Source organism: Squalius cephalus (assembly GCF_949319135.1).
Source record: "Squalius cephalus genome assembly, chromosome: 5".
NCBI classification, from domain to species: domain Eukaryota; kingdom Metazoa; phylum Chordata; class Actinopteri; order Cypriniformes; family Leuciscidae; genus Squalius; species Squalius cephalus.
The window spans coordinates 24780664-24806876 of NC_137126.1; the positions used below are offsets into that span (position 1 = coordinate 24780664).

The window sequence follows — 26213 nt, forward strand, 5'->3', positions numbered from 1 at the left end:
TAAGAATGTCATATACACCTAGGATGACTTGAGGGTGAGTAAATCATGGGCTAATTTTCATTTTTGGGTGAGCTATTCCTTTAAGTCTGCCATTTTAAGTCTGCCACTGCATTCCTGTTCCCTGTCCCTCTGTTACATGACAGTTTTGCTTCATTAAAAGTTATATTGCAAGAGATTGCATTGATAGTTTGGTGTATTTTCTATCTTTCACTGTTCTGATATACCTTCATTTGTGCACTAAATACACAAGATATTGTGATGTGCTTAAAAACAGCTAATAAAAGCCATCAAAATAAATCAGTTATCATGTTTTACTTGCCCGAACTTTCAGTGTTTTGGTATGATGTCTAATATTACTCCCACCAAAACATAATTAACATGAATATTTCAGTCTATTAATGCAATATTTACGTCCTCATTTATGTAAATTTCAGGCACTTCTGAGAAATCACAACTAAAAAGGAGAGGAAGCTGGAGTAGTGGGGGAAAAAACGAGAACAAAAACTGAGGGAAAACCCCTGGTCCTAGAGTATTTAAATGAGCTCTGAATGCCTTCGGTCATAATCTCACTGACCCAGACAAGCACAGTTCATCGAGAACAAGACAATGAAGACTATTGCAGCTTTTGTTCTTCTTGCCTGCCTGATTGCTGTAGGAGTGAAAGGTGAGTTTGATCTCTGAGAGTTATAGATCAAAATCATTCAGCATATCTTGTATATTTGATTATGGTGATGTTCTGCAGCTAATACACTGTAATGAAATTTCTTTTCCAGGGCAGGAAAGGTCTTCAAAGGGCAGGTGCTTCTGTGCAGACAAAGGTGCAAACATGGTTTTAGTGAAGAACATTGAGAAGGTTGAGATCATCCCTCCAAGTCCATCTTGTCGCAAACATGAGATTATGTAAGCATAGCCTAAAATTTTTTATGCATTCATTTATTTAAATGTTCATCAACTCCACAAACTCTCCTGAGTAAGATTCAGCTCATCGCTTTTGTCATTTCACAGTGTCACTCTGAAGAATGGTGCAGGACGGAAATGCATGAATCCTGAGTCAAAATTCACTAAAAATGTCATAATAAAGGCTCTTGAAAAGAGGTAAGAATATCTGCTTTAAGTTTATTTACTTATCATTTATATATTCAATACAAAGACATAAACTTATCTGGCAGAGGGAGACACATAGCAATTAACTAAATTAAATAACACAATTATATTAAATTAACTTTTTTCTGATTTTGCAGGAATCGGCAGTCTGTGCCACACAGTACAACTGTCACTGTGCCACTGAAGAACATCCTAACACCATCAGCACCAACATCCTTCAGATGACTTCATAGACTTATGTATTCATACACTGCCTAAATAAGTTGGGATTCAATTTAGAAAAAATAACTTAAAATATTTAGTAATGCCTAAGCTGATTAAATTATTTTTATGTGAGCACTGCATTGTAAAAAGCCTTAATTTTTTTTTTTTTTTTTTATATATTTTCATAAGACCTGTGTCATATGTATAGTCTTTTTTAAATGTGATGTATTATTTTCATTGTCCTCAAAGAAGTGTTAAATAAAGCTTTTTATCTATGAATTACATCTTCTGACTTCTGAATTTCTGAGATTCTGAATAAAAATGCATGTGATGCTTTATGATAAACAATAGTTCCACAGGAATCACTAAAACATCACAAAACTCAATAAAGCTTTCAATATTACTATTGAAAACATTGTTTCACAAATAAATTTCAGTGCATTTAGTTACGACTAAATTGACTGGATTTAATGTTCCTGTCTCAGTTATAAGCTGCAGTTTATGACTGATCAGGGCTGCGTTTCCCAAAAGCATCGTGAGCCTAGTTGATCGTAGAACAATTGCCACCAATGGTCTCTACGATCAATTTAGGATTACAATGCTATAGGTAAACCCAGCCCTTGCTGGTAGAAAGACTTTTGTCAGTGCAATAATGTAGATTTATTAGTCATATTAAACAAAAGTTTGACATGAATAAATAAATGTAGATAATTCTACATAATAGGGTTTACAAGGTTTATGTATAGGTATAATTTTATAATGTAGGGTTTACAAGGCCACATACACATATGTAAAGTGATATATTTACACATAGGCTACTCATATATATGTCAGCTGCCTCATTTTTTTCTTTATATGAAGTTGGACATAAGCATGTCCAATTTTAATTTCATACATACTTGTGTATACTTGTGTAGAATGATATATCTCAACTGATTAATTGCTTGTACAACTACAAAAAAAAAAAAAACTATATTTTCGACTCGCTCTAATCTGCTAATTGCGACTATAAGTCTTGAAGATATTAAGATATTATAAACATTAACATCATGATTTTCTGTAAAGCTGATTTGAAACAATGTAAGAAGCATTATACAAATAAATTTGACTTGACTTGATAAATCAACTGAAAAAGCCATGCACATTCCCATTTTACTCACATAATTAAAACCAAATCTACACATAAAGCTACTTCCAACAGTGATCAAAGGAAGCTGTAAAAGCTCCTCTCATAAACATGGGAACTTCCACTCTGGCTGTTGTTGCTTTTTGCAAATCCTCATTACTAATAGAAGAAAAAAATTAACCAATTTGTCTCTCTTGAAAACGGTAGAGAGGAGGTAGTCACATTTATTATCTGCTCTATCCTGCAAACAGATCATCATTAGTTCTTTGATAGCTTATTTCTGATGACGGTTCATATTTCATCATACAGAATGTGATAAAAAAGAGTGAACAGTGAGTACTGTACAAATAAACAACAAAGTATGTGTTCGTTGTTATTTTCAGTGTATCATTACAGCGGGCGTTGAGGACCCACCAGCATTGCTATATACAGTATATTTATATTGCTATAATATTTATATATATTACTCAAATAAATTATACAAGTAGTTATACCAGTCTTACACCATGTTTTTTTCCCCACATTGATGTAATTTGTGCATGTTAGCCTTTCCAAATTTCAATAAATCACTGTTTTCATCTAGCCTGGTTAACGTCAGACCTCTTCTCATTGAGACGTGGTCTGGGAACCACATGTTCATTTTCTCGTATTTGAGGCGTGGTCTACGAATGCCCAGAGCCGTTTATTGGGCGCTACGAATGTCTATCAAATGCGCCTGTACGTAGCTCATAGCCAATCGTTTCAATTATACCAGATGACGCTGTAGAGCGACAGAAATTCGACGAGGAAGAAGACGAAATAAACTTGCGTTCTAAACTACTTAGAACAGTATCTAAGGCTGCATCGAAAGGTAACTTCGAGTCTGATGCCATGTTGGATCCATAAATATAAACAAACTGCTTCGGTGTGTCGCATAGACGTCGTCATCGTCTTGCTGCTCCCTCCCCGTTCTGTGATTGGTTCCCTTTTTGAGGGGAAAATCTGGTCCATGGTATCCAGGCTGCCTAGCAGCGTGAATAAAATCGCTCAAGGCAGCATGGGGAAACCCAGGCTAGTTTTCATCAGTATAGAGACTTTTCAAATAGAACATGCAATGTAAAGTAAAGGGGTAATGAGACCGTGACCGACCTCTATTGAAAAAGAAGTGGTGGATCTGTGTGGTTTGTGGTTTACATCACATTCAGCTATCGGCATGAAGCCACAAGCTGATACTCAAACCAACAGCACACTGTAGTTCAATAAACAATGAGTTATTATTGAGTGACATACATTTTTGACACAATATTTTCAGTTCCTTTTCAAACAAAGTTCAAAACGAAGCCACACGGAATTAAATGTGACACGTCTCAGAGCGGCATTTTGCTAGTGAATGAGTTGAACAGTTGTTGAATAATTGACAGACAAATCAAATAACATTATCCCAGTCAAACAGACACCTCTGAATTACATTATAATTCTATGAATCATAAAAATGCCTATATTTTTTAATGGACTAAAGGGGTGTCAAAATAACACGAATTCAGATTGAATGATTCTGCTGAAGAATAATGAAGATGCTTGTGTACAATTGATAAAAAATGAATATCAATCAGGCCATCTGAGATTTTTGTATGGAGAAAAACATTGGGGTCATGATCTTTCGATAGTATTACATCATATCATGGGTGAATATTAGCACCATTCATTGTTTGCTTTTGGCATCTGGTAGTGTTTGGACTATGGAAATGGTGACGTGACGTCAAACTTAACAAGCAGATTGTGACGTATATCCAAGTGAAACGGCTTATTGAACAAAGAAAAAAGGTGGGTCAGGACTTGATTTTGTCCATTAAAGGAGAACTCCGGTCAATTTTAACATTGAGCTAATTTTTTTGTAAATTTGGAGTGCTGTCAATACAGAAAACAATGACAAAAATCGGTGTTGCCAACACCGTGTTATCCTCTTTTTAAAATTTGCACCCTGTTGACTTCAATGGGGCAATGTTTAAACCTGCTTTTAGCCTCTTAATATCCTTGATGTGTCATTACAAGTGCACAGCCAATGTGAGTGATTCCTTCAGAGTGAACACGGGTGAATCTGACTGCAGTAGATGTGAAAGATATGATGTTATTTAAGCCAGCGCAAATACCTGTATTTACATCCTGTTTTCGGTCGAAGTCCAAAGTAGTCGATTGTCGAGTTCGGGCGCATGATCGTACGTACTAAACCTATGTGCGTGAACTCGACAATCGACTACTTTGGACTTCGACCGAAAACAGGATGTAAATACAGGTATTTGCGCTGGCTTAAATAACATCATTTTTATTCATATCTTTCACATCTACTGCAGTCAGATTCACTCGTGTTCACTCTGAAGGAATCATCTAACATGGCTGTGCACTTGTAATGACACATCAAGGATATTAAGAGGCTAAAAGCAGGTTTAAACATTGCCCCATTGAAGTCAACAGGGTGCAAATTTTAAAAAGAGGATAACACGGTGTTGGCAACACCGATTTTTGTCGTTGTTCTCTGTATTGACAGCACTCCAAATTTACAAAAAAATGAGCTCAATGTTAAAATTGACCGGAGTTCTCCTTTAAGAATTGGTTGGATGGTTGTGGATTGCTATTGCTGTAATCTCATGTGAGTGCCAGGTTGATCCTGCCCTCGTGCCAGTAAACACATCATCAGAGAAGAGATGTCGCTGCAAGAGGGAGGGAAGTTATTTTGATTAAAGATTACGAGTTCATGAATTTTAAAAGAAAATTATGGTACGCAAGGATAAATCATAAATAAAACACAAACTTTGGTTGACAGTTCAACTGATTGTGTGAGAGTCAAATTCTGATTGTTTTCTGAATAGACATCCACAATTCCAACAGTAAAAGACAGGAATACAAGTGTTAATTGAGTTTGAGGAGAACTAACTCCATAACAACAGAAAATATGGACTATGTCTGGTCACTTAAAATCTTGGTTTAGTTAATAGAAACTGCATACAGTTCATTGAATGTATTTATGGTGCAAACAGTAACTTGTATAATGAAAAAATGTCTCTATAATAAAAAGTAACTGTATATTATACTGTTCATGCAAAATCACTCACAAAGATAAGTAGCAGCCGAAGTGGCATTTCCAGATTTCACAAGACTTTCAGTTTCTCCTTCATTTTCATCAGCATGATTGTGACATAACATGACTTCAACCCAATGTCTATATAAAGAAAAAGGTAGTGAAAACACTTGATGATGTTCCAGTGAAATGAGAAATTTTGTGTAATGCCCTGATTTTGTTTATGTCTCAAACTATTTGGTATTTCTACATTTTAACTCTGATCAATCACTTAATTTCATCATTAGAACATTAGAGCATTATTCAAATATTTAAAAATCTGAAAACAAAAGTTATTTGCTGTATATTTAAACTGTATATGGCATAAAACAGACATTTTTAAACTTAAATGCTGAATGTTTGGTTTATGTAAAGTTATTCTGAAACATATTTGGCTCACCAAGCATGTGTCATTTGAATAACCCAGGAGTGCTTATAGAATAAATATGGAATAACCTGGACACTTTTATCAAACATTACCATGTGTTGCACCTGGACTGATGTCATCAGTGATGTTTCCAGGGGTCATCATCGGGTGTTTCGGATCCTTACAGTCAGACACTCTCACCGAAGTGACCCAGCTGCCTCCTTGGCAGACTTTATGCCCCTATACTGGCCCCATTGCAACCCAGCATCTTATAGGCCCTGCAGAGAGACTGGGCTGCAAACCCTCTGTATATCGCCTCAATAGGCTCAGAGCCTCGCAATAAGTTACTGCAACACTCTTGTACCAGACAAACAAGACATTTATCCTCAATATTTATGTTAGCATCTTCAACTTTTCACAATCATGTCTGACAAATATTGTTTACACTGAGGACTTTTCTGAAAGAGGTTGTGAAAATGTTTGACCATCTTCCACAGAAAACGCGTTTTGTCCCACATCCTATTTTGTGGTTACTTGATGCCTTTGTAAAATATCTCCAACGTCCACAAGCACACCAGCAAAACCAGTGGGTGTTAACCACAATTTGTGATTTATTTATTTATTTCACAGAACAAAAAGAGGATGCACTTTCATCACTACGAGGGTAAATATTTGTACATTTTAGAAAGCTTAGGGTTATTAACTACCAGATCACCAGGATTCAGTCAGATTTAATCCATAGAAAATGTTGGTTGCTTCTTGCCTACCTCTGTGTGTTTTACCTTTATTCTTTCAAACAATGGGTCATTAGTCTGCTCCATTATATATTTTGCTTCATTAAAAGTTACTGTATATTGTAAAAGATTGTGTTGATAAATAGTTTTATTGTGCATTTTTTATCTTTCTCTGTATTGCTATACCTTAATTTGTGCACACAATATAAGAGATTGTGATGTGTTTAAAAACAACCATTAAAAGCCATCAAAATCAGTCAATTACCATGTTTGACATACCCTAACTTTCAGTGTCTAATAGTACTCCCACCATTACATAATTAACATCAAAATCAATTAAAATCAATATTTCAGTCTAAGCAATATTTACTTCCTCATTCATGGAAATCTCAAGAGTGCCCTAAATCAAAGCTTCTCTTTTTCCCAAGATGGTTTAGGAGGTGCTTCCGAGAAATCACAATAAAAAGAGAAAAAGGGGAGGAAGCTGAATAGTGAAAAAAGCAAAAGTGGAAAAAAAAAGCAAAAAACGAGAACAAAAACTGAGGGGAAACCCCTGGTCCTAGAGTATTTAAATGAGCTCTGAATGCCTTCGGTCATAATCTCACTGACCCAGACAAGCACAGTTCATCGAGAACAAGACAATGAAGACTATTGCAGCTTTTGTTCTTCTTGCCTGCCTGATTGCTGTAGGAGTGAAAGGTGAGTTTGATCTCTGAGAGTTATAGATCAAAATCATTCAGCATATCTTGTATATTTGATTATGGTGATGTTCTGCAGCTAATACACTGTAATGAAATTTCTTTTCCAGGGCAGGAAAGGTCTTCAAAGGGCAGGTGCTTCTGTGCAGACAAAGGTGCAAACATGGTTTTAGTGAAGAACATTGAGAAGGTTGAGATCATCCCTCCAAGTCCATCTTGTCGCAAACATGAGATTATGTAAGCATAGCCTAAAATTTTTTATGCATTCATTTATTTAAATGTTCATCAACTCCACAAACTCTCCTGAGTAAGATTCAGCTCATCGCTTTTGTCATTTCACAGTGTCACTCTGAAGAATGGTGGAGGACAGAAATGCATGAATCCTGAGTCAAAATTCACTAAAAATGTCATAATAAAGGCTCTTGAAAAGAGGTAAGAATATCTGCTTTAAGTTTATTTACTTATCCTTCACATATTCAATACATAGACACAAATTTCTCTGGCAGAGGGAGACACATGGCAATTAACTAAATGAATTAATTCATGAGGAAATAAAAGTAAATTAAATGAATTGTTTCTGAATTGTTTCTCTTTTACAGGAGCCAACAGTCTGTGCCACACAGTACAACTGTCACTGTGCCACTGAAGAACATCCTGACATCAACACCAACATCCTTTAAATGACTTCATAGACTTCAATGGAGATCAATTAAAAAAAAAAAATAGATCTTAAAATATCAAAATATTCAAAACATTTCCTAATGCCTAAAATGATTAAATTATTATTATTATTATTTAATCTGAGCACTTGGCTGTAAATAGCTTTAAAGATTGTTGTTGTTTTTTCACATATGTTTTCACAAAAATATTTTCATAAGACCACTGAACAATGTGTCATATGTACAGTCTTTTTATAATTTAATGTATGATTTTATTTTCATTGTCCACAAAGAAGTGTTAAATAAAGCTTTTTATCTACGAATTACATCTTCTGACTTCTTTTAGAGTAGTTCTTGTATTCTGAGATTCTGAATAAAAATGCATATGATGCTTTATGATAAACAATAGTTCCACAGGAATCACTAAAACATCACAAAACTCAATAAAGCTTTCAAGATTGTTACTATTGAAAACATTGTTTCACAAATACATTTTAAGTGAATAGTTTAGACTAAATTGACAGCAGGACTTAATAATGTTCCTGTCTCAGTAAGCTGATTGACCTGGCTGGTAGAAAGATTTTTTACAACTTATAGGCTACATGACTTACAAACGAGAACAATAGAAGCAATCAAATCAGCAAAAGAGTAACTTAAGAGTATGTAAGTGCTGTGGCAAGTCCCAGTTAGTCTAGCAAAATGCACAATTTTAAATTATGTTTTATTAAAGTTCGGGAGGAGCACGTTCAGATAATTAAACCTAATTAAACACCTGTGGAGCACATTCAGATAATCAAAGCTAATTAAACACAAGTGGAGCACATTCAGTTAATCAACCCAATCAACAAGTTAAGAGGTAGCCTATAGCCTACAGCAAACTTACTAGTTGACAGTTAGCCTTTAATAGGCTTTATGCCCAGCTCCACTACTTCCTGAACTTCAGCCAGCTCCTTTGTTTCCTGTCTGCCATTATTGGACAAACTGATTAATCCAGGTGTGTGTGTGATTATTGTTACTGAGGTCAGGCACACCTGGATTAATCAGTTTGTCCAATAATGGCAGACAGGAAACAAAGGAGCTGGCTGAAGTTCAGGAAGTAGTGGAGCTGGGCATAAAGCCTATTGGCCTCGCCCCACCTTAACATGTCCGAGTCGAGCTCTACCCGTCCGATGAAGAACCTCGCGGTGGTGAGGACCCGAAACATCCGCAATCTCCTTCCACGTATTCCTCTAAACCGGACCCTTCAATAATTCCTGCCATAGAGAAATGGACAATAAGGCCCGCCGAGCACCATGCTCGCGTCTTGGGCAATCCCGCCCACTTCACGCGAAGGAGCGGGCCTTCCTCCAGCGTCAGGCCGCCGCCCTCAGTGAGCCGCACCGCAGATTCAGTCCCCGCCAGCCCACACTCTCAACCTCTGCCGGGTCAAGTCTGTGAGTGCTCAACTCAAAACCTTCTCATTTTCTGTCCCTGGTTGAACTTTGCATCGCGTCAGTAATTGAATCACAAGCACAGTCATGCCATCTGGATACTCAATTTGATCGGGGGAATACGCGTTTTAAATGGTTTCTGTACAAATTAATTACTGTCATTAACGTGGTCGTGATGCTTCCTTACTGTGGCTTAAACTCACACGTACAAACAGTAGTTCGCACATTACACACATTTTTGCACACAGAATCATTAAGAACCTATCGGTAACGCTGTTTTGCAATTTATAGGCTAAATCATAAACAATGGTTCGCTATTGAAAGGTTAATCATTTTCTTAATTAGCAAAGCCTTTAAGCACTGTCCGAATCACCCAAAATCATGCTGTCCCATCCACCCAAATTGTGTTTGGGTGGATGGGACAAAATAAAAAACAACCTATTCTGAAAATACATTGATACAAACATTTTTTTTTTTTTTTACTGATTTTGTATCAGTAGTGCTAGTGCATCATATTTGTGTTTCCATCAAAAGTTTTTACAATATAGTAGCTATGACAATTTTAGGACCTTATTATCAAATCAGCAAAAGCTAATGTCATTTTGTATAAAGCTAATGTATTTCTCATTAGGTGAGAAAATAAACTCTGTATAGTTATACTGTCACATTCGACCTTATGTCCCAATTACCCTTAATTCACCCCTAATTTAAACCCACAGCTTCACTAATGGTTAAAATCTGATTAAAGGGACACCAGGCAAGCCTGAGTGTTTTTTCTCTACGAAGCTCCCCCTAGCTCCCCCTAGTGTCTGGTAGTAAATGCTTAAATGTCGTAAATGTCGTAAAAACGAACTGTTGTTCCTCCCCCCTCGCCACGAGCAACCCAGCTGAGCAGAGGAACCGGCTATTTCAAAACCAGTTATGTCTACCAAGGTAAGTAAAGCAATATTTTCTTTCCAATTGATGGCAAGTTTTTTTTTTTTTTTTTTTTTTGTGTTGTCATGCATACTAGTATTTTTACTGGGAACGAACGATATGAACGAGGCAAACTACTGCTTTGTTTTTTTTATATTTTCATATATTTATATATTTTTAATCAAATAAAAGCAAAGTAACACCTGGATGCAACGTGCAAGCTAAATTAGACACATAGAAGGGCAGCATCCATCTAGCTAGATCAAGCCAAAATCTCCGCTAGCCATTTAGACGCGGGTAGGATACACCGAACTTGCAAGCGGGATATTCTTCCTACAGGCAGTAGGGGCGGGCCACAGAGTCTTCATTCGCCCTGTAATGAGTCATTTAACCATATACCGACTTACGAAGATGATTAATTAACACGAAAACGTTGCCCGGTGTCTTGATTTGAAGAATTTGATCTCTATTTATTTGCGAACTAAGTTACACAAATAAAACCGACAGAGGAACGGCCAAACAACTACAGAAATCAAACTTGTTTGCTAATGACAATGCTAACATCAAAGTTATAGTATCTAGCGTACTAGTAAGCCCGTAAAAGACCGCGATCATAATAAAAACCTTTACAGACAATAGCAAACATCCTGAGGTCACAATTACTTGAAATTTAAATATTAAACACAGTTTATTCCAAAGAGAACTTTAACTGGTTAACTTCAGACCATTCGCCATACCTTTCAGGGGGTCTACCCCGTGTCTCACATTGCGACCGTCGGGCCGGCGACGGCGGGGCTGCTTCAGCTGCCTCAGGCTCAGGGATTCTACGAAGCACAGCCCATCCTATATGCGGGAATACAGGAGCCACAGGAACTACGGGGGCCTTCTCAACCGGTGCTGGATAATTTGGACAAGGCCGGAGTAAATTTCGATGGAGCACTCGTTCTGGACCCAGCCTTCCTTCGGGACGGATCGTATACACAGGTAAGTCAGGCCCCTGCTGCCGTTCCACCACATACGGCGTGTTCTCCCATCGGTCACTGAGCTTTCCTTTCCCTTGGCGTCGGTTATCTCTCACCAAGACCCGCTCTCCGGGCAACAAGGGAGCTTCTCGGGCTGTTCGATCATACAAGCGTTTGTTCTTGATTGCTGCTGCACTCAGGTGGTCCGTGACCCGTTGGTAAGCATAGTGGAGTTGCTGGTGATGTCAGCCCACCCACTCCGTCGTACTCTGAGCTCCCTCTACTGGCTGTGTCCCCAAGAGCATATCAACTGGTAAGCGCATGTGCCTCCCGAACATTAAAAATGACGGGGCATACCCCGGTGTACTATGCACGCTGTTATTATAGGCTTGTACCAAGGAGGGGAGGCATTCCGTCCACTGACTCTGCTGCTCGGCCTTTAGAGTTCCCAGTAGACCCAGCAAGGTCTGATTGAACCTTTCACATCCCCCGTTGCCCTGGGCAGGCGGCTCAGCTCTTGGATGACCTTAGATTCAAAGTTAGGGCCCTTATCAGAATGAAGGGTCTCGGGGCATCCAAAGGGCTGAATTACTGTTCGCCACAACACATTTGCAGTTGTCACAGCTGTCTGATCTAAGGTAGGGGTGGCCCATGCGTACTTGGTGAACAAGTCCGTTACCACCAAGATGTTCTGAAACCGGTCCATCGGTCGACCCAGCGTCAAGAAATCCATCACCACAATATGTAACGGCGCTCTAGGGCGTATAGGGACCAACGGAGCTTTTGCCTCCCTCCTTCTCTTAAAGAGCATACATCGAGGACAGCTCTGTACAAATGCCTCAACCGTCGCTTCCATTCCAGACCAGTGGAAGTATCTCCTCAATAAGGACAACGTCCTCTCCTGTCCTTGATGTCCAGTGTACGTGTGGTAAGCTTGCAACAAAGTCGGGAGCTGTTCTTCTGGCACTACCACCTGGTATACCGTTTCCTGCATTACAGGGTCTTGAACTGACCGACAAATCACTCCCTCTCGTAGACTGAGTCTCTTCCATTGCCCCAAAAGTTTCTTCACCACCATAGTTTGGGCCTGCCTCTCCCCAGCTCCAGGCATAAAGACTTGTTGCAGGTAAGAACGCACTTTTACCAAATCTCCGTTTCTACTCTGTAGCTCCTTCCACCGCTCGGGGTCCCATCCCCAGCTAGCGGGCACTCCATCCAGTCGGGTTCCAGGGGCCTCTACTACCCCCACCATCAGTCCTTCCTCTGGCTCAAAAGGAAAGGGCGACATCTGACTACGCTCACCAACCGCCGGAAGTCGGGACAATACATCGGCATTAGTATGCTCTCTGCCAGGCCGGTACTGAAGCTGGTAATCATAGTTGGCTAACTGGGCCACCCAGCGCTGTTCCACTGCCCCCAACTTAGCGGTCCGTAGGTGGACCAAAGGATTATTATCGGTCACCACCATCACTTTAGCTCCCCACAAGTAATCTTTGAACTTCTCACTCATAGCCCATTTCACTGCCAAAAGCTCTATCTTGAAGGAACTGTAATTGGAGGCGTTTCGTTCTGCTGGATGCAGGCTCCGACTGGCATAGGCAATGACTCTCTCAACTCCTTGTTGTCGCTGCGCTAAAACTGCTCCCAATCCTGCATTGCTGGCATCAGTATACAAGATAAACGGTTGGGTGAAATTGGCGTAGGCTAGAATCGGGGCCTGCAAGAGCTCCTGCTTAAGATGTTGAAATGCCGCTTCACATGCTGTATCCCAGTTCACAGATGGAGATCTTGTGATCTCACAGATGCTGCTCTTCTGATAATGAGCTCAGGCCTTCTTCAGCCTTGAAGAGGACTGTTTGTTAGTGTTGTGTGTGTGTGTGTGTTTGATGTTCTTTGCAGGTTCTGAACTCTGTGTTGTACAACATATGGACTCGAGGACACCATTCTCAGACCCTGAAAGGCCACCGCGGACTTAAATCTCCGAGTTGGGCGACAACTGTTCTGATTAACGGCGATATACCCACTTATCTATCTGCTATGGATTATTGTTTAGACTTTGTTCTCTTAGCCAATCAGAAGTAAATGTTTGTGTAATGCATGTCCTTGGAAAAGGTATAATTGGTGTGAGATTTTTGTGTAAGGTAGAGTTAGCTTGCGACCTCCTCGTGAGACTTTGACGCTGGCTCTACTAATTTAACTGCAAACTATTCTTCAGTAAAATTTTACTTATTTGATTGAACTTCACGACTCCTGGTCTTTCATCATATCTGGTCCTGGGTCTGACAACTGTACCCCCCTTACACTACGCTATGTTTCCTTTTTCCACATCGGGGCAGGAACCTAAGCAGCCTAAAAAGGCCTCTCCGAGCAATAGATCCAAGCTCTCGGAAGATAGTCCTTAGATGCTTTCCAAAGCTACATCAGGACCAACCGGTTCCACATTAAAGTCCACCAAACCCTCCCGGTCGTCCAGCTGGATTTTCTTTCTCCGTCTAGCGAGCATTGGTCTCCCAGCGGACGTAGCATGCTGCCATGTTTCCTCCTACCACGTCCAGCGAGCATTGGCCCAGCGTTATGAGCTGTTCCTGTCTACGGTAACATGGGCCCTCCTGGTCAAGCAAACAGTATTATTCTCAAAATGCCAGCTGGCCAAATCTCTGCGTTTTGGGTGGTCTTTAGTCTGGCGGCTGTCCTTTGCTCTTTTTGCTTTAGGTTCGAGTCCCGGCTGAACCATGAGTTAGCAGGTTCTCTGTGAATTCCTCCAGGTACAACAGTTTCCACCACAGTTCAAACACTGCAGCAAAGGTAAAAAAGGTGTGTGAGCCCGGTGATGTGAACGTCTAGAAAACATTAAGAAATAACTTTTTCATAGCATTTCCAAAATAATAGAATTGAATGTTCCTCTAACTTCACATAAACAAAGAAAAAGAAAAAACATTCTTAATACTAATACAAAAAAAAATGTTTAAAAAAATGTTTTGAACGTTCAGAAAACATTCAGAAATAAAGTTTTCACAAATTAATGGGAATGTTAGCAAAACATTCTAAGAACATAATTTTGTTATTGGAATGTTGTTCTAAGAATGTTTTCTCAATATTATGAGAACATCAGTCAAGTACAAAAAACATCACAAGGACGTTCCATGAACATTGTTATAAGAACATTTTTGCTCAACATTATGAGAACATCAGTCAATTGTTCCAAGAACATTTCTCAAAGTTATGAGAATGTATTTTAACTATATAAACATTATAAGACCGTTCCAACACATTATTTAGGAATGTTTTTTACTAACAGTTAAACATCTTTTGCGTAACATTAGTGAAAGTTATGGAAAAGTTCCCTGTTAGCTGGGAAGGAGTTGTGTAGCATGATCCAATTGGAAGGGCCTGATCTTCCTAATGTTGTATAAAGGCAAATCTGCAGGCATTTCTAGCAATGTGGTCCATGAAGTTTAACTGATTATCAATCATAAATCCAAGGTTCCTGGCTTCCTGGAAGGAGTTATGGTTGACAAACCTAGCTGAATGGAGAAGTTGTGATGAAGTGTTGGGTTGGCCGAGACCACAAGCAGTTCTGTCTTGGCAAGGTTGAGTTGAAGGTGATGGTCTTTCTTTCAAGCTCTGAGCCCTGAGGCACCCCATAGCTAGATGTTGAGACCTCACCCTTCCACGACACCCTGAAGGACCTAACCTAGTTAGAGAGACTTTTGTCTCCGAGCGCAGAGAGAAGGAGGGGCATGGTGTGTGCCTGCTGTTAATATGTGTTTGTCAGTTTGTGGTGTGAAGAATTGGCCGCTGATGGTTGTCGCTTTATGAAGAATGTCGCAAAGTCGTCAGCTGTTAGAGTTGAAGAAGGAGAGGGAGGATGAGGACAGAGAAGAGAGGAAAGGTATGTTGTTTTAGTAGTGGAGACATTTGCAGACAGTTACTGATACAAACTCAGTCAGTGGGATCTTTTGGTTTGCACCACTTCCTCTTTGCAGCCCTGAGTTTCACGAGTTCACACTTATAAATAAGTCAGATAGAATAAATGGTATGCGTATCTGGCGTGCTGTCCGAACCCAGAGGACTCCCCCCAGAAAGTTGCAAACTAATGTGGGACATCAGTCAGAAAATGATGTTGATAATCCCCAAAAACTTGCAGATCGCAAAGCTGAAGGTGTGCCAATCGTAGGGAGGGGGTTAGTCACTGGATCGGGAGGGCTTCTTGCGTCATCAGATGAGAGTTTGATTGTTGTGGCATCAGAAGGGTGAGCCTCGCTGGTAGTCGGCTGTGGAAGGTCGCACATAGGTGAGCTCTTGCCGGAGCAAGAGAGATAATGCTGCTGCACTGCTGCGGCAGTAGATGCATGTTGAAAGGAGAAACGAGGCTCCTACGGGAGTGGAGGAGACGACTGCTGCAGCAGGGGAACCAAACTTGAGGGAATATCACTGCTGTGGCAATGGAGACAATTTTCCAGAGAAACTGAGCTCCTGCAGGGGCAGTGGGAACATCACTGCTGCAGCAGAGGAGGAAATTTTGCTAGAGAACTAAGCTCCTGTGGGAGCAGGGATATAACATTGCTGCGGCAGTGAAGGCAAGGTTAGCCAGAGAAACTGCACTCCTCTGGGAGCAGATGGGAGCAGAAGGGACTGCTGCAGCAGTGGAGAAGGTTAGCCAGAGGAACTGAGCTCCCGCGGGAGCGGGGACATAGCACTGCTGCAGCCGTGAAGGCAAGGTTTTTTAATAAACCTGTGATTATTATCATTATTGTTTTAATCAAAATACTTGTTACAAATATTTTGGATTCTATACTAAGTTATTGTTTCGAAGAAGCATTGCTTGGGAATGGGTAATCATTATATCATCCTTTACAGCTATGAAATGTACAAAGTGCATTCCATCATTGTTCTAATCGAGTTAAAAGAAAGACTGTTGATGCTGGTGATGCTGAGATGAAGTACAGAGTGTTATTTTAAGCGTTTCATGTTATCCTTTATTTATTAATTCTGTGCAATGAGTATATTATGTGCCGATTCACTGATAGTGTGAGGATGTATATGATGTCATGAGTTTGCAGTTGAGTGAACTTGGATGTACATATATGTCATGAATGAAATTGGAGTGTTTTAGGTCATTGACAAACAAAGCTTTAAAAAAGGTGTTTTTAAAAAAATATTTTTCCAAACTGATGTAATGCATATTTTTAAGTCATGAACAATGTGTTTAAACACATTTCAGTTGTTAAATAACATTTCAAAGTATTTAAATTAATTTTTTTGACTGTTTTTATGTCAGGCGGTACATCCAAATAGTTAGTATGGGGCAAAAAGAAGAGACGGAAGAGAAAGCAGGCATTGTCGCAGAATATTGAACATATGTTCAAAAAAACTGCAAAACAGGTTAAGGTTGTTATATTTACTTCCTAACCTAACCGTTGAGATAACTAACACTAGCTTTGTGCTAGCTAACAGTCGTTAACCCCACAGTAGCTGAAGGTAGCTAATGTTTTCACTTGCGTGTGTCTGTCTCTGTTAGGATTACGCAAAAACTACAAGAGATTTTTCCCAAAAAGGGGTGTAGCATGGGTCAAGGAAGAACACAGTAAACTCTGACCATTATCCGTCCAGTGGAACTAGCTAGCTACAGTGACTGATTTAGAAGGTTTTTACCCTGCATATGTGTGATGCATGTACTCCTGTCTCGGCACTCCATTCACTTGTGTGTGTGCGTGTGCAGTGTAGGCCAAAAAAATAAAGCTGACAAATTAAAGCTAATGATACTACAAATGTTAATTTAAATTGGTGACTTCTTCAAAACTTCAAGTTTCTCAACATGAAACAAAAACACTTTTAAAAAAATGTTAGCTTAATAGGTCTGTCATGTGAATTTGTGGGGAACTTTTTGTGGGGAAGTTTTGGTTATCCATGCCAAATAATATACAAGCGTATTTCAGATAATGTTGAATGCACTCAACACAACATCACTGACCAATGCATATACTGAATATTTACAGATGATTCATAACAGCTCAGGGAAGATCAAGGTGTTATGCAACAGCTCAGGGAAGATCAAGGTGAAATTCAACAGCTCAGGGAAGATCAAGGTGAAATGCAACAGCTCAGGGAAGATCAAGGTGAAATGCAACAGCTCAGGGAAGATCAGGAGGACCCACACCCTGTCATGGAAGGTCAGGAGAAAGATGTTTAATGATCTAGGATTTTTCATTCAGGCCACTAAATCAGTTGAAGAAATTTCAGAGAGTGTGCATAAGATGTCTGATGGTCAGAAATACCATTTACTCAGGAACCACAACAAGCCTTCTAAACACTTCATTTTTCCAACACAATTCCTTGCTGTACAGTTCCAAGCTTGATGGTGCCTTCTGTGTGTGCTGTGCCTGTGTCCTGTTTGTCGATGCCAAAGAGAGAAAGCAGATGGGAGTGTTAGTCAATGCTCCATTCACAAAGTGGCACAAGAAAAACATGGTAAAAATCAGCTATTCAACATAAGCATATCACTTAGCTGCAGTCGAAAATGCTGAGTCGTTTCTCAAGTCAGTTGAAAAACCTCAGACCCAAATCTCGGTCCTTATATGGACAGTAAGCAAATATCAAACAAAACAGGCACATACTCCAGTCTGTAGCAGAGAGTGTATGTGGTCGCCAGTGCATTGCACTTAAGAGGTACATCTAAGAAGCAGCATTCTGCTGGCAATCCTGAAAACTTCTTGGCCCTGATTAAACTACTTGCAAACCATGATAAGCTGAAGAAGCACATGGAACGCCCAAAGCTCAAAAATGCCACCTACCTCTCGCCCCAAAATCAGATGGCCTGGATGCGGTTACAGATAGAGGACTAAATCTGGATTCAAACTCCAAGATGACATGGTCTAGGAAAGGTATAGCCATGTTGCAATGATAGTAGTCCTTCACAGTATCAGCAGGTACATTTTCTCTGTGTGTCTGCCTTCCAGCAGCTGCCTTTCCAGTGGTTGACTGGTAGGCTGCACATTGACCTGAGCAGCCATCCTGATTGCTTGCTCGTAGCTCCTTGTAGACATTCTTGACCTCATGCTAAATGCCTCCACGATGTCAACTCTGAAAAAGGCTGGGGTTTTTTTTCAACCCAGATTTGGGTAAAAATGGGCTTTGTCCATATTTGACCCAAATTTTGCCTTTTTTTATTTATCATGTTGTAATTTCGTTAGTAAATCGCACATGTAAAAAGCCAATTCGGCTGTGTGTTATAGTTTTTCTGACAGCTAGATGGTGCCAGAGCATTACCATTAAAAAACTATTAAAAATGTATCGTACTAATTGTATATACTAATAAATTTACTAATAAAATAAATTTAGCTGTCAATGACAATTTGGTTTTAAAGGGGTCATATGATGCGATTTCTTGTTTTCCTTTTTTTGTGTGTGTTATGTAGCTGTTTGTGCATGTATACAATCTTCACAGTTACAAGGCTCAAAGTCTCAAACCCAAAGATATATTCTTTGTAAAAGTTAAGGCTCAGCCACACCTTCCTAAAACGCTTCATTTAAACATGCCCCCACAAATCTACATCAGTGTGTGGGGGTAGAGTTTCATAACACCGCCCAAATGTATACGCAAAGAAAGAAGGCGTACCTTTTATTCTCTCTTATTGTTGCTGCCGGCGCCGCCATGTCGTGGAGACGCTGTGTTTTGCGTTGCGAAAGCCAGGCTACTTTGTTTGGCCTTCCAAAAGAGGACACAATTATAAAACAGCGGTTAAGCTTTATTTACAACACTGTTCCAGAACAGTACAATTAAATATTCGACTGTGTGCTGGGCATTTTTCAGAGGACTGTTTCCAGAACCTGCGAGAGCACAAGGCCGGCCGTGCACAAAGGCTGATTCTAAAAAGTGGGGCAATTCCATCTTGTACAGTCTGGCGCTTCTCACAGACACAGTAAGTATGTTTTCATATTTTAAGAATTTGCTTCTAACTATTCAAATGCGAGTTTTGAGCAGTATAGTGTAGCGCTTGTTTGCTGTTTCTACGATCACAAATGCAGACATGGTTTTATGTTTACATGTTCTCCCCTCCATAGCACGGCGCGCTGCGTATAAAAGTCATTATAATCAGTAATTATGTCCCCCAATGAAATAAAACCTTACCAATCTTATACGTTCTGGTCCAGTCGCACTGGCGAAGTTGATCGATCAGCTTGGTCATTGCATTTTCCGGCTCAAATTGGTAAGGTTGCACCGACAGTCACCTGTCATTTTTGCTTTGGGAGCTGATGTTCCAAATTTGGTAAGGGGCGTGGCATTTCCATCACACGCGTAAGGTATTCGGATTTCAGGTGCAGGATTCCAATCACAATGCAATGGATCGCAATGATCACTAATCAATGGATCGCTGGCCGATCAGAGCACACGCGCTTTTCAGAACGATGAGCTTTGTAAAAATCGACACGTTTCAGAAAGGCGGGGCATAGAGGAGCAACAATAATGTACGGTATGTGTTAAATAATTACTTTTTTTTTTAACCTAAAACCGCGTAAACACATTGCGTTAAAACAAATACACAAAATAATGTTCTTTTTAGAACCATCATATGACCCCTTTAATTTTATTTACTGACAATTTAATGGGTTTCCCTTTACATATTTATATATACGTTTTTCGTAACTTGCCATTTGTTTCCTTGAGGTTTTAATTCCATTAGGGTGAATTCAGGTTGATGATTGGCACTGAGAAAAACAAAGCACTACACGTTATAAAATGACATTAACACTCAACAAGGGACTAAGGAAAATCATGGGCTTAAATACACAAGGACTAGAGACAGGTGCTTAACATTATCAGTAACCATAGAAACAAAAAAGGATCAGGACCAGAAGAGAACTGTTGTAGAAAAATTTATATTTTACTTTTTTTTCATTAACTTTCTTAGACATTGTGTGGTTTTAAGCATTACATTTCTCTTCTGGAATTTATGTATGTTTGTGCACCTGGCGTAAGCAAGACACACACAGTAAAGCCTGGTTCACACGGGACGATTTTAAAATTGTCGGCCAATTTTCCAAACCTGAGAGACCCCACACACGGCGTTAAAAAATCACGGGTCTAACAGTTTTGGTCGTACAGTGTGTGGTGCGCAGCCATACGGAAAAATCAACATATCACACACAAACCGATTTGACTCCCGAGCATTCCCAGGTCAGACGGCAAAATCCTTCGAGATCAAACGTGACTTCAGAGTAAACAATCATGGCGGACCAAGAGGATGCAGTGGCGATAGTTGTAGTTTGTTTTTAACCGGAAAAAAAACGTTATCAAAAGACGTCCACCGGACTTTCGGGTGCGCAATGCCGCCGGCTGTTTTGATTTTGTTTCCCGGTGCTTCCTCGCCGCCTCGTCACCTCGCTTTCTGATTGGCTACACGCCACAGTCCACAGGCTGCGTGCTCGTTTGCCACCGGGGGACACCACACACGAGGAGAAATCGGGCCAAAAAAATCCAACATGTTGGATATCCCCGATTTGAGATCGGAGCGGTCCTGACGTCCTTCCGAGCAGACGAGAGCAGTCTTAACACACCACACACGGCAGGAATATCTGATCAGATTATTTTACGATAATCGGAGCATCCTTAAGATTGTCGGAAGGGGTGAATCGGGGCTAAAATCGGCCTAATTATCCTGCCATGTGAACCAGGCTTAAAGGAGAACTCCGATTGCCGAGTTCACGCGCATAGGTTTATCACGCGCGTGAACTCGGCAATCGACTACTTTGGACTTCACCCGAAAACAGGATGTAAACACAGGTATTTGCGCTGGCTTAAATAACATCATTTTTATACATTTCTTTCACATTTCAATTCACTCGTGTTTACTCTGAAGGAATCACTCACATTTTCTGTGCACTTGTAATGACACATCAAGGATGTTAAGAGGCTAAAAGCAGGTTTAGTACTTGCCCCATTGAAGTCAACAGGGTGCAAATTTTAAAAATAGAATAACTCGGTGTAGGCAACACCGATTTTTGTCGTTGTTCTCTGTATTGACAGCACTCCAAATGTACCAAAAAATGAGCTCAATGTTAAAATTGACCGGAGTTCTCCTTTAAGACAAATGGTTAAGAACCTTTAACTCTTTAGGTATGGAAGATAATTTAGCCAAGGGGGCTTAGAGGGGTCATTCTATTCTAAATCAGCTAAATGTGGAAAGACCTTGAAGAAGGAGTATGAAGAAGGGAATTTCCTGGGCTGGGTGTCAGGTCTTGCTCACGTGAGTGGGTGAGTGGAAAACTACAGAGGAAAGACCTTGAAGAAGGAGTATGAAGAAGGGAATTTCCTGGGCTGGGTGTCAGGTCTTGCTCACGTCACGGGGTAGCTGCTGTGATTTTGTGACTAAGCCTCTTGCAAGAGAATAAATATCTTTTAAAATACAATTTGATTCTTGGTGTCTCTTATGCAGTGATGATGATTGTTTAATTATTGTTTTTGCCACAACAGAACCAAACCAAAATATAAAGAAACTAACATACTCCTGACAATAACACATAAGAGTTCCAATTCTAATCAAGTACTTTATGTGTTCTTCAGTACGTTAGTCAATGCAAAATAAGTGCACTTCTTTAAAGAATGACAAAACGTTAAAAAACAATGATTTAAAATGATTTAAAAAAAACTTTTTATTTGACATTATTGCAAAGTGCAGTTTTTAGAGTGTGTTAAACAGTCATCATTTTGCTACTTTTATTCTGATCTAAGCAAACAAATCTTATGGCCTAATGTTTTTCATTACATTAATTTATAGTATTGATGCAAGAATTCCTCTAATTCCTTCCTCATTCTTGGAAAGGTCAACTCTTATCAGATTTGATGAGAGAAAGTGTTTCTGAGAAATCAGACCAGTTCAGAGGCTTGACTTTAAAAACAAAAACTGAAACATTCTCAGGGGGAAACCCCTTTTAGAGCATATAAACAAAGCAGCTGAACTCAATCATCCATAACTTCATTAATTAGCCATTTGGGAGGTGAAGAAGATCAGTACTATGAAAACTTTTACAGCTATGGTTGTTCTGGGCTGCCTGCTTGCTGTAGAGGTGAAAAGTGAGTTTTATCTCTGGACTTTGCAGATTTACGAAATTCAAATATTCAAGTTTTTAATATTGTGCATTTATATTGTGAAACTATCTTTGTATGGCATGGTAGTTTATGCATTGATTTTTCTCTTTCAGGCCAGGCTAGAGCTCCAAAGGTCAGGTGTTTTTGTGCTGACAAAGGTGTAAACATGGTTTCTCCAAAACTGATTGAGAAGGTTGAAATCATACCACCAAGTCCCTCTTGCGAAAACCAGGAGATTGTGTAAGTATATCAATATTTACAATATTATCTCTGTTTAAATATGTTGACTGACGTAATCATGCAGCAAATTGTCTTGTGTTTTTGCAGTGTTACTCTGAAAAATGGTATGGAGCAGAAATGCTTAAATCCAGAATCTAAATTCACTCAAAAATACATCATGAAGGCTCTTAAAAAGAGGTTAGCATGACCGTTTAATACTTTTTCAATACAGTATTTTGTGTTTGTAATTTGTCCACAAGACACAAACACCTAAAATTTGCAGAGTGAGAAATACAGTAAGAAATACTTTTAATGTCCCTTAATAAGCAGAGAAGACTCACTAATGACTGTTTCTGATTATTTTCAGGAGCCTGCAGAAGGAAGTTTGAAATATGAATCCAGATGAGCTATTGCTAAGTGAAGTACACATGATATTAACACCATGCAAGCAGCAACCAACATCCTTATGACAAGAGCCAAATTTTTGAACCAAAAATGTTTCTTAATGTTAATCTTTGTTTAGCTGATAAACATTATCATTAATCACGGTAGTACATTTTTAAAATAGTAATGCAAAACATGATTAAAGCTTCTGTGACATTTCATTATTTTTATGATCTTTCTAATATGTGAAATAAACAATATAATCAAACAAGCATTAAACAATCATTGTTATGTAATTAGCCTGTTTGTAAGAAATTTATTACATCTAAATGTGAACATTTCATTTTGAATCTAATTTCGAGTTGCACATTAAGTCGATATAATAACAAGTCTACATTTAGAACTCGATATTTAGTTATAAATAGAAAAGAAATGGAAAGCAAAGATGAACAATTCAACTACCAACTGAACATCCAAAGCTTGTGTAAAGCTATTTTATTCAGTGTTTAATTTAAATTTTTAACTGGAGTAATAAAACTGAAAGTTCAGGGGAATGTTTTGTTTTTGAACATTATCTCTTTCCAGACTGTTTAGTCCCATGCCTCTCATATAATATTTATGTTATGAAACTATTATGACTGTCCAGGCAGTTACTGTATATGAGACTAAGCCTCATTTGGCATTGCAATAGAAGGCATTGCCATCATCCTGGCTGGTTTCTCTAATGCTGGGAAATGGAAATTGATATTCTGTGCCCATCACCTTGTTATTGTAATGGTTAATACAACACATTCATAAAAAAATTTTTTTTTTAAACGCACTGCAGCTTTCAGCCTGATTACATTTTTCCATTGTTGACAAGCCTGCACATGTTTGAATAATATATTATGAACCACCAAAACCACACAACTATGATTTGGATTCCTCAGCCTCATATTAATTATATATATATGATTATTATATATATATACACAAATGCCAAAAGTAGATTTGTGAATGTGTATATTTACGTAATCCATGATAGGCTATGATGAAAGTAAACAGATTTGGTTTGCTATTAAAACGTTTTTCTCTTTTCTTTCTTTCATTTTACATCTGCTCTGTGCAAGTTTATACTTCAATTTGAAATTGTGTATTATGAATAACATTGACTCGCGGCAAATTTCTTGTGATGTTCCCCTTTTGTAAGTCACTTTGGTTAAAAGCATCTTCTAAATCCAAGACTGAGCTCAAGCTCAAAACTTTAACCATTTTAATTGTTTATCTTTTCTCTGTTATAATTTCTATGCAACTTAAACAAGAGAAACACTACTGTGATGTTATCTCAGTGTGGAAGGTGAGGATGTCACCTAACTCTGATTTACAGCAAGAAAACTGTGGCTGTGGCGCCCCCTACCTTAAATAGGGCACTATTTTAGGGGACAGCCATTTGTAGTGGTGTCCGAAACCATGGCCCTGTCCCATATGGCACCCACCTGTGGTCTTCCTAGTTCGGACTTTCGTGACGTAACGCCACTTTGACTGTCGGGAAGAAGTCTGCTGCGTTGCTCGTATCAGTGCGGGCTCAGCAAAAGTGCGCATCGAGGGCGCATATCGACCGCAAGCACCCTTCTGAAATCTAAAATGACAAATGGGACACCCTCCGGTCTCATGGACTTAACGGACATGCGCACGCGGCAGCCATTGTAAGTCCACAAGACCAAAAGTGCATATGAAGTGTGCCATTTGGGACAGGGCCCACAGTGGACGTTATTGAGTGCACTCATCCCACAATAACGAGTGTACAACTGATGTATGCTCAACCATAGACATAATAAATACATAGACACCCCATTGGCCGCTTTGGAACATTGCTGTAATACGTCAACGCGTCCGCCATATTGCTCAGGGCAAGACTGCGCTGTAAACAAATGCAAGTAAACGGGGGAGCTGCGGTTTTTCTGGATAAAAAAAGGTCTATGTATTGATTTGTCTTGTCCAAATACCCACACTTGCGATCTTGGCCATTTGAGATGACATGAGCCCATGTCTTAAAAATGCCAAAGTGCAGTGCTCTTAATGCACACTAAACCCACACTATCTCGAATACCTCTCCAAAGCAGTATTCAAGGCTAAGCGTATCCCATCATGCATTATGTTCGGGAACTCATGTGCCCCGAAATCGCGAGATGTCGAGGAAAACATTCTACTGTAATTTAAATGAATTAGCTTAGTGCAAATAAAAAGCAGGATGCCAACTGGGTGAGCTAGAGCTAAAGTTAATAGCTACCACCTGAAGTACTGACTGAACAGAACGATGGGTGGCATGCATGGGTTCCGTTGTTGTGCTGAATTTCGACCCCCTGCCAAATTATTACCCCCCTCGTTGAAGTCTGATTGCCTGATTGCCTAATCCTAACCCCACCCCTAATCCTAACCCCTCCCCCACAACTAATCCTAAACCTACCAATGCTAGGGGGGTAATAATTTGGCGGGGGTCGAAATTCGGCACAACATCTGGACCAAAAACTTATGAGGATCTGGTGAATTTTCTGAAAAATCACTTTAATCCGAAGCCCAGTGCAATACTTCAAAGGTGGAAGTTTAATTCACGTAACAGACTCTTTGATGAAAGCATAGTAGAATATGTGGCTGAACTGAGGAAGCTGGCACAAGATTTTGGAGCCACGCTCACAGTTATGCTGAGAGACAGATTAGTGTGTGGTGTTAATGATGACAGCATACAACGGAGATTACTGGCTGAGGATGGACTGACGTTTGAGACAGCGCTAAGGAAAGCTCAGGCTATTGAAGCTGCTAATAAGGATATGGCTGATTTGCATAAAGATAAAGGAAATCGAATGGGTACCACTGTTTTCAAGATGGACACAGGAGAAAAAAGTAAGTCGAGTGTTACAGGAATGTGTTATCGATGTGGTGGAGATAACCATGGGCCAAAAGACTGTAGATTTGCGAATGAAAAGTGTTATAATTGTGGTAAAATTGGACATGTGAAAAGAATATGTAGAATGAAACCACAAGAAACTGGTGTTGATAAAGACAGGAAAGTTTGGAAATGGGGGAGAGGAAATCAAGCAAAGAGGGCAAATTATCTTCAAGAAAAGGAGGAAGATCAGTCTTAAGAAGTTTTCACCATGTATAGAGACACCACAGCCCCATGTACCCCCTATTACACAGTCAAAATTTTGTAAATTGTTTGTAAATGAATGCCCATTCTAAGTGGATTGA

At 39.5% G+C, this 26213-nt stretch overlaps 3 protein-coding genes across 3 annotated transcripts; all 3 read left to right on the forward strand.

Moving 5' to 3' along the window:
• On the forward strand, positions 1–1591 carry LOC307158302 (C-X-C motif chemokine 11-6-like). The gene is made up of 5 exons (XM_079870736.1): positions 1–34; positions 435–664; positions 774–900; positions 1006–1095; positions 1242–1591. Exons 2-5 carry the CDS (start codon positions 607–609, stop codon positions 1327–1329), a joined length of 363 nt encoding a protein of 120 aa, XP_079726862.1. The 5' UTR covers positions 1–34; positions 435–606; the 3' UTR covers positions 1330–1591.
• Positions 1592–7211: 5620 nt separating this feature from the next.
• Positions 7212–8307, forward strand: LOC307159620 (C-X-C motif chemokine 11-6-like). Its single transcript, XM_079873089.1, has 4 exons — positions 7212–7328; positions 7438–7564; positions 7670–7759; positions 7927–8307. The coding sequence occupies exons 1-4, from the start codon at positions 7271–7273 to the stop codon at positions 8009–8011; spliced, it is 360 nt and encodes a 119-aa protein (XP_079729215.1). The 5' UTR covers positions 7212–7270; the 3' UTR covers positions 8012–8307.
• A 13865-nt stretch (positions 8308–22172) lies between these two features.
• On the forward strand, positions 22173–23804 carry LOC307159622 (C-X-C motif chemokine 11-6-like). The gene is made up of 4 exons (XM_079873091.1): positions 22173–22367; positions 22496–22622; positions 22710–22799; positions 22969–23804. Exons 1-4 carry the CDS (start codon positions 22310–22312, stop codon positions 22988–22990), a joined length of 297 nt encoding a protein of 98 aa, XP_079729217.1. The 5' UTR covers positions 22173–22309; the 3' UTR covers positions 22991–23804.
• The last annotated feature ends 2409 nt before the right edge of the window (positions 23805–26213 follow it).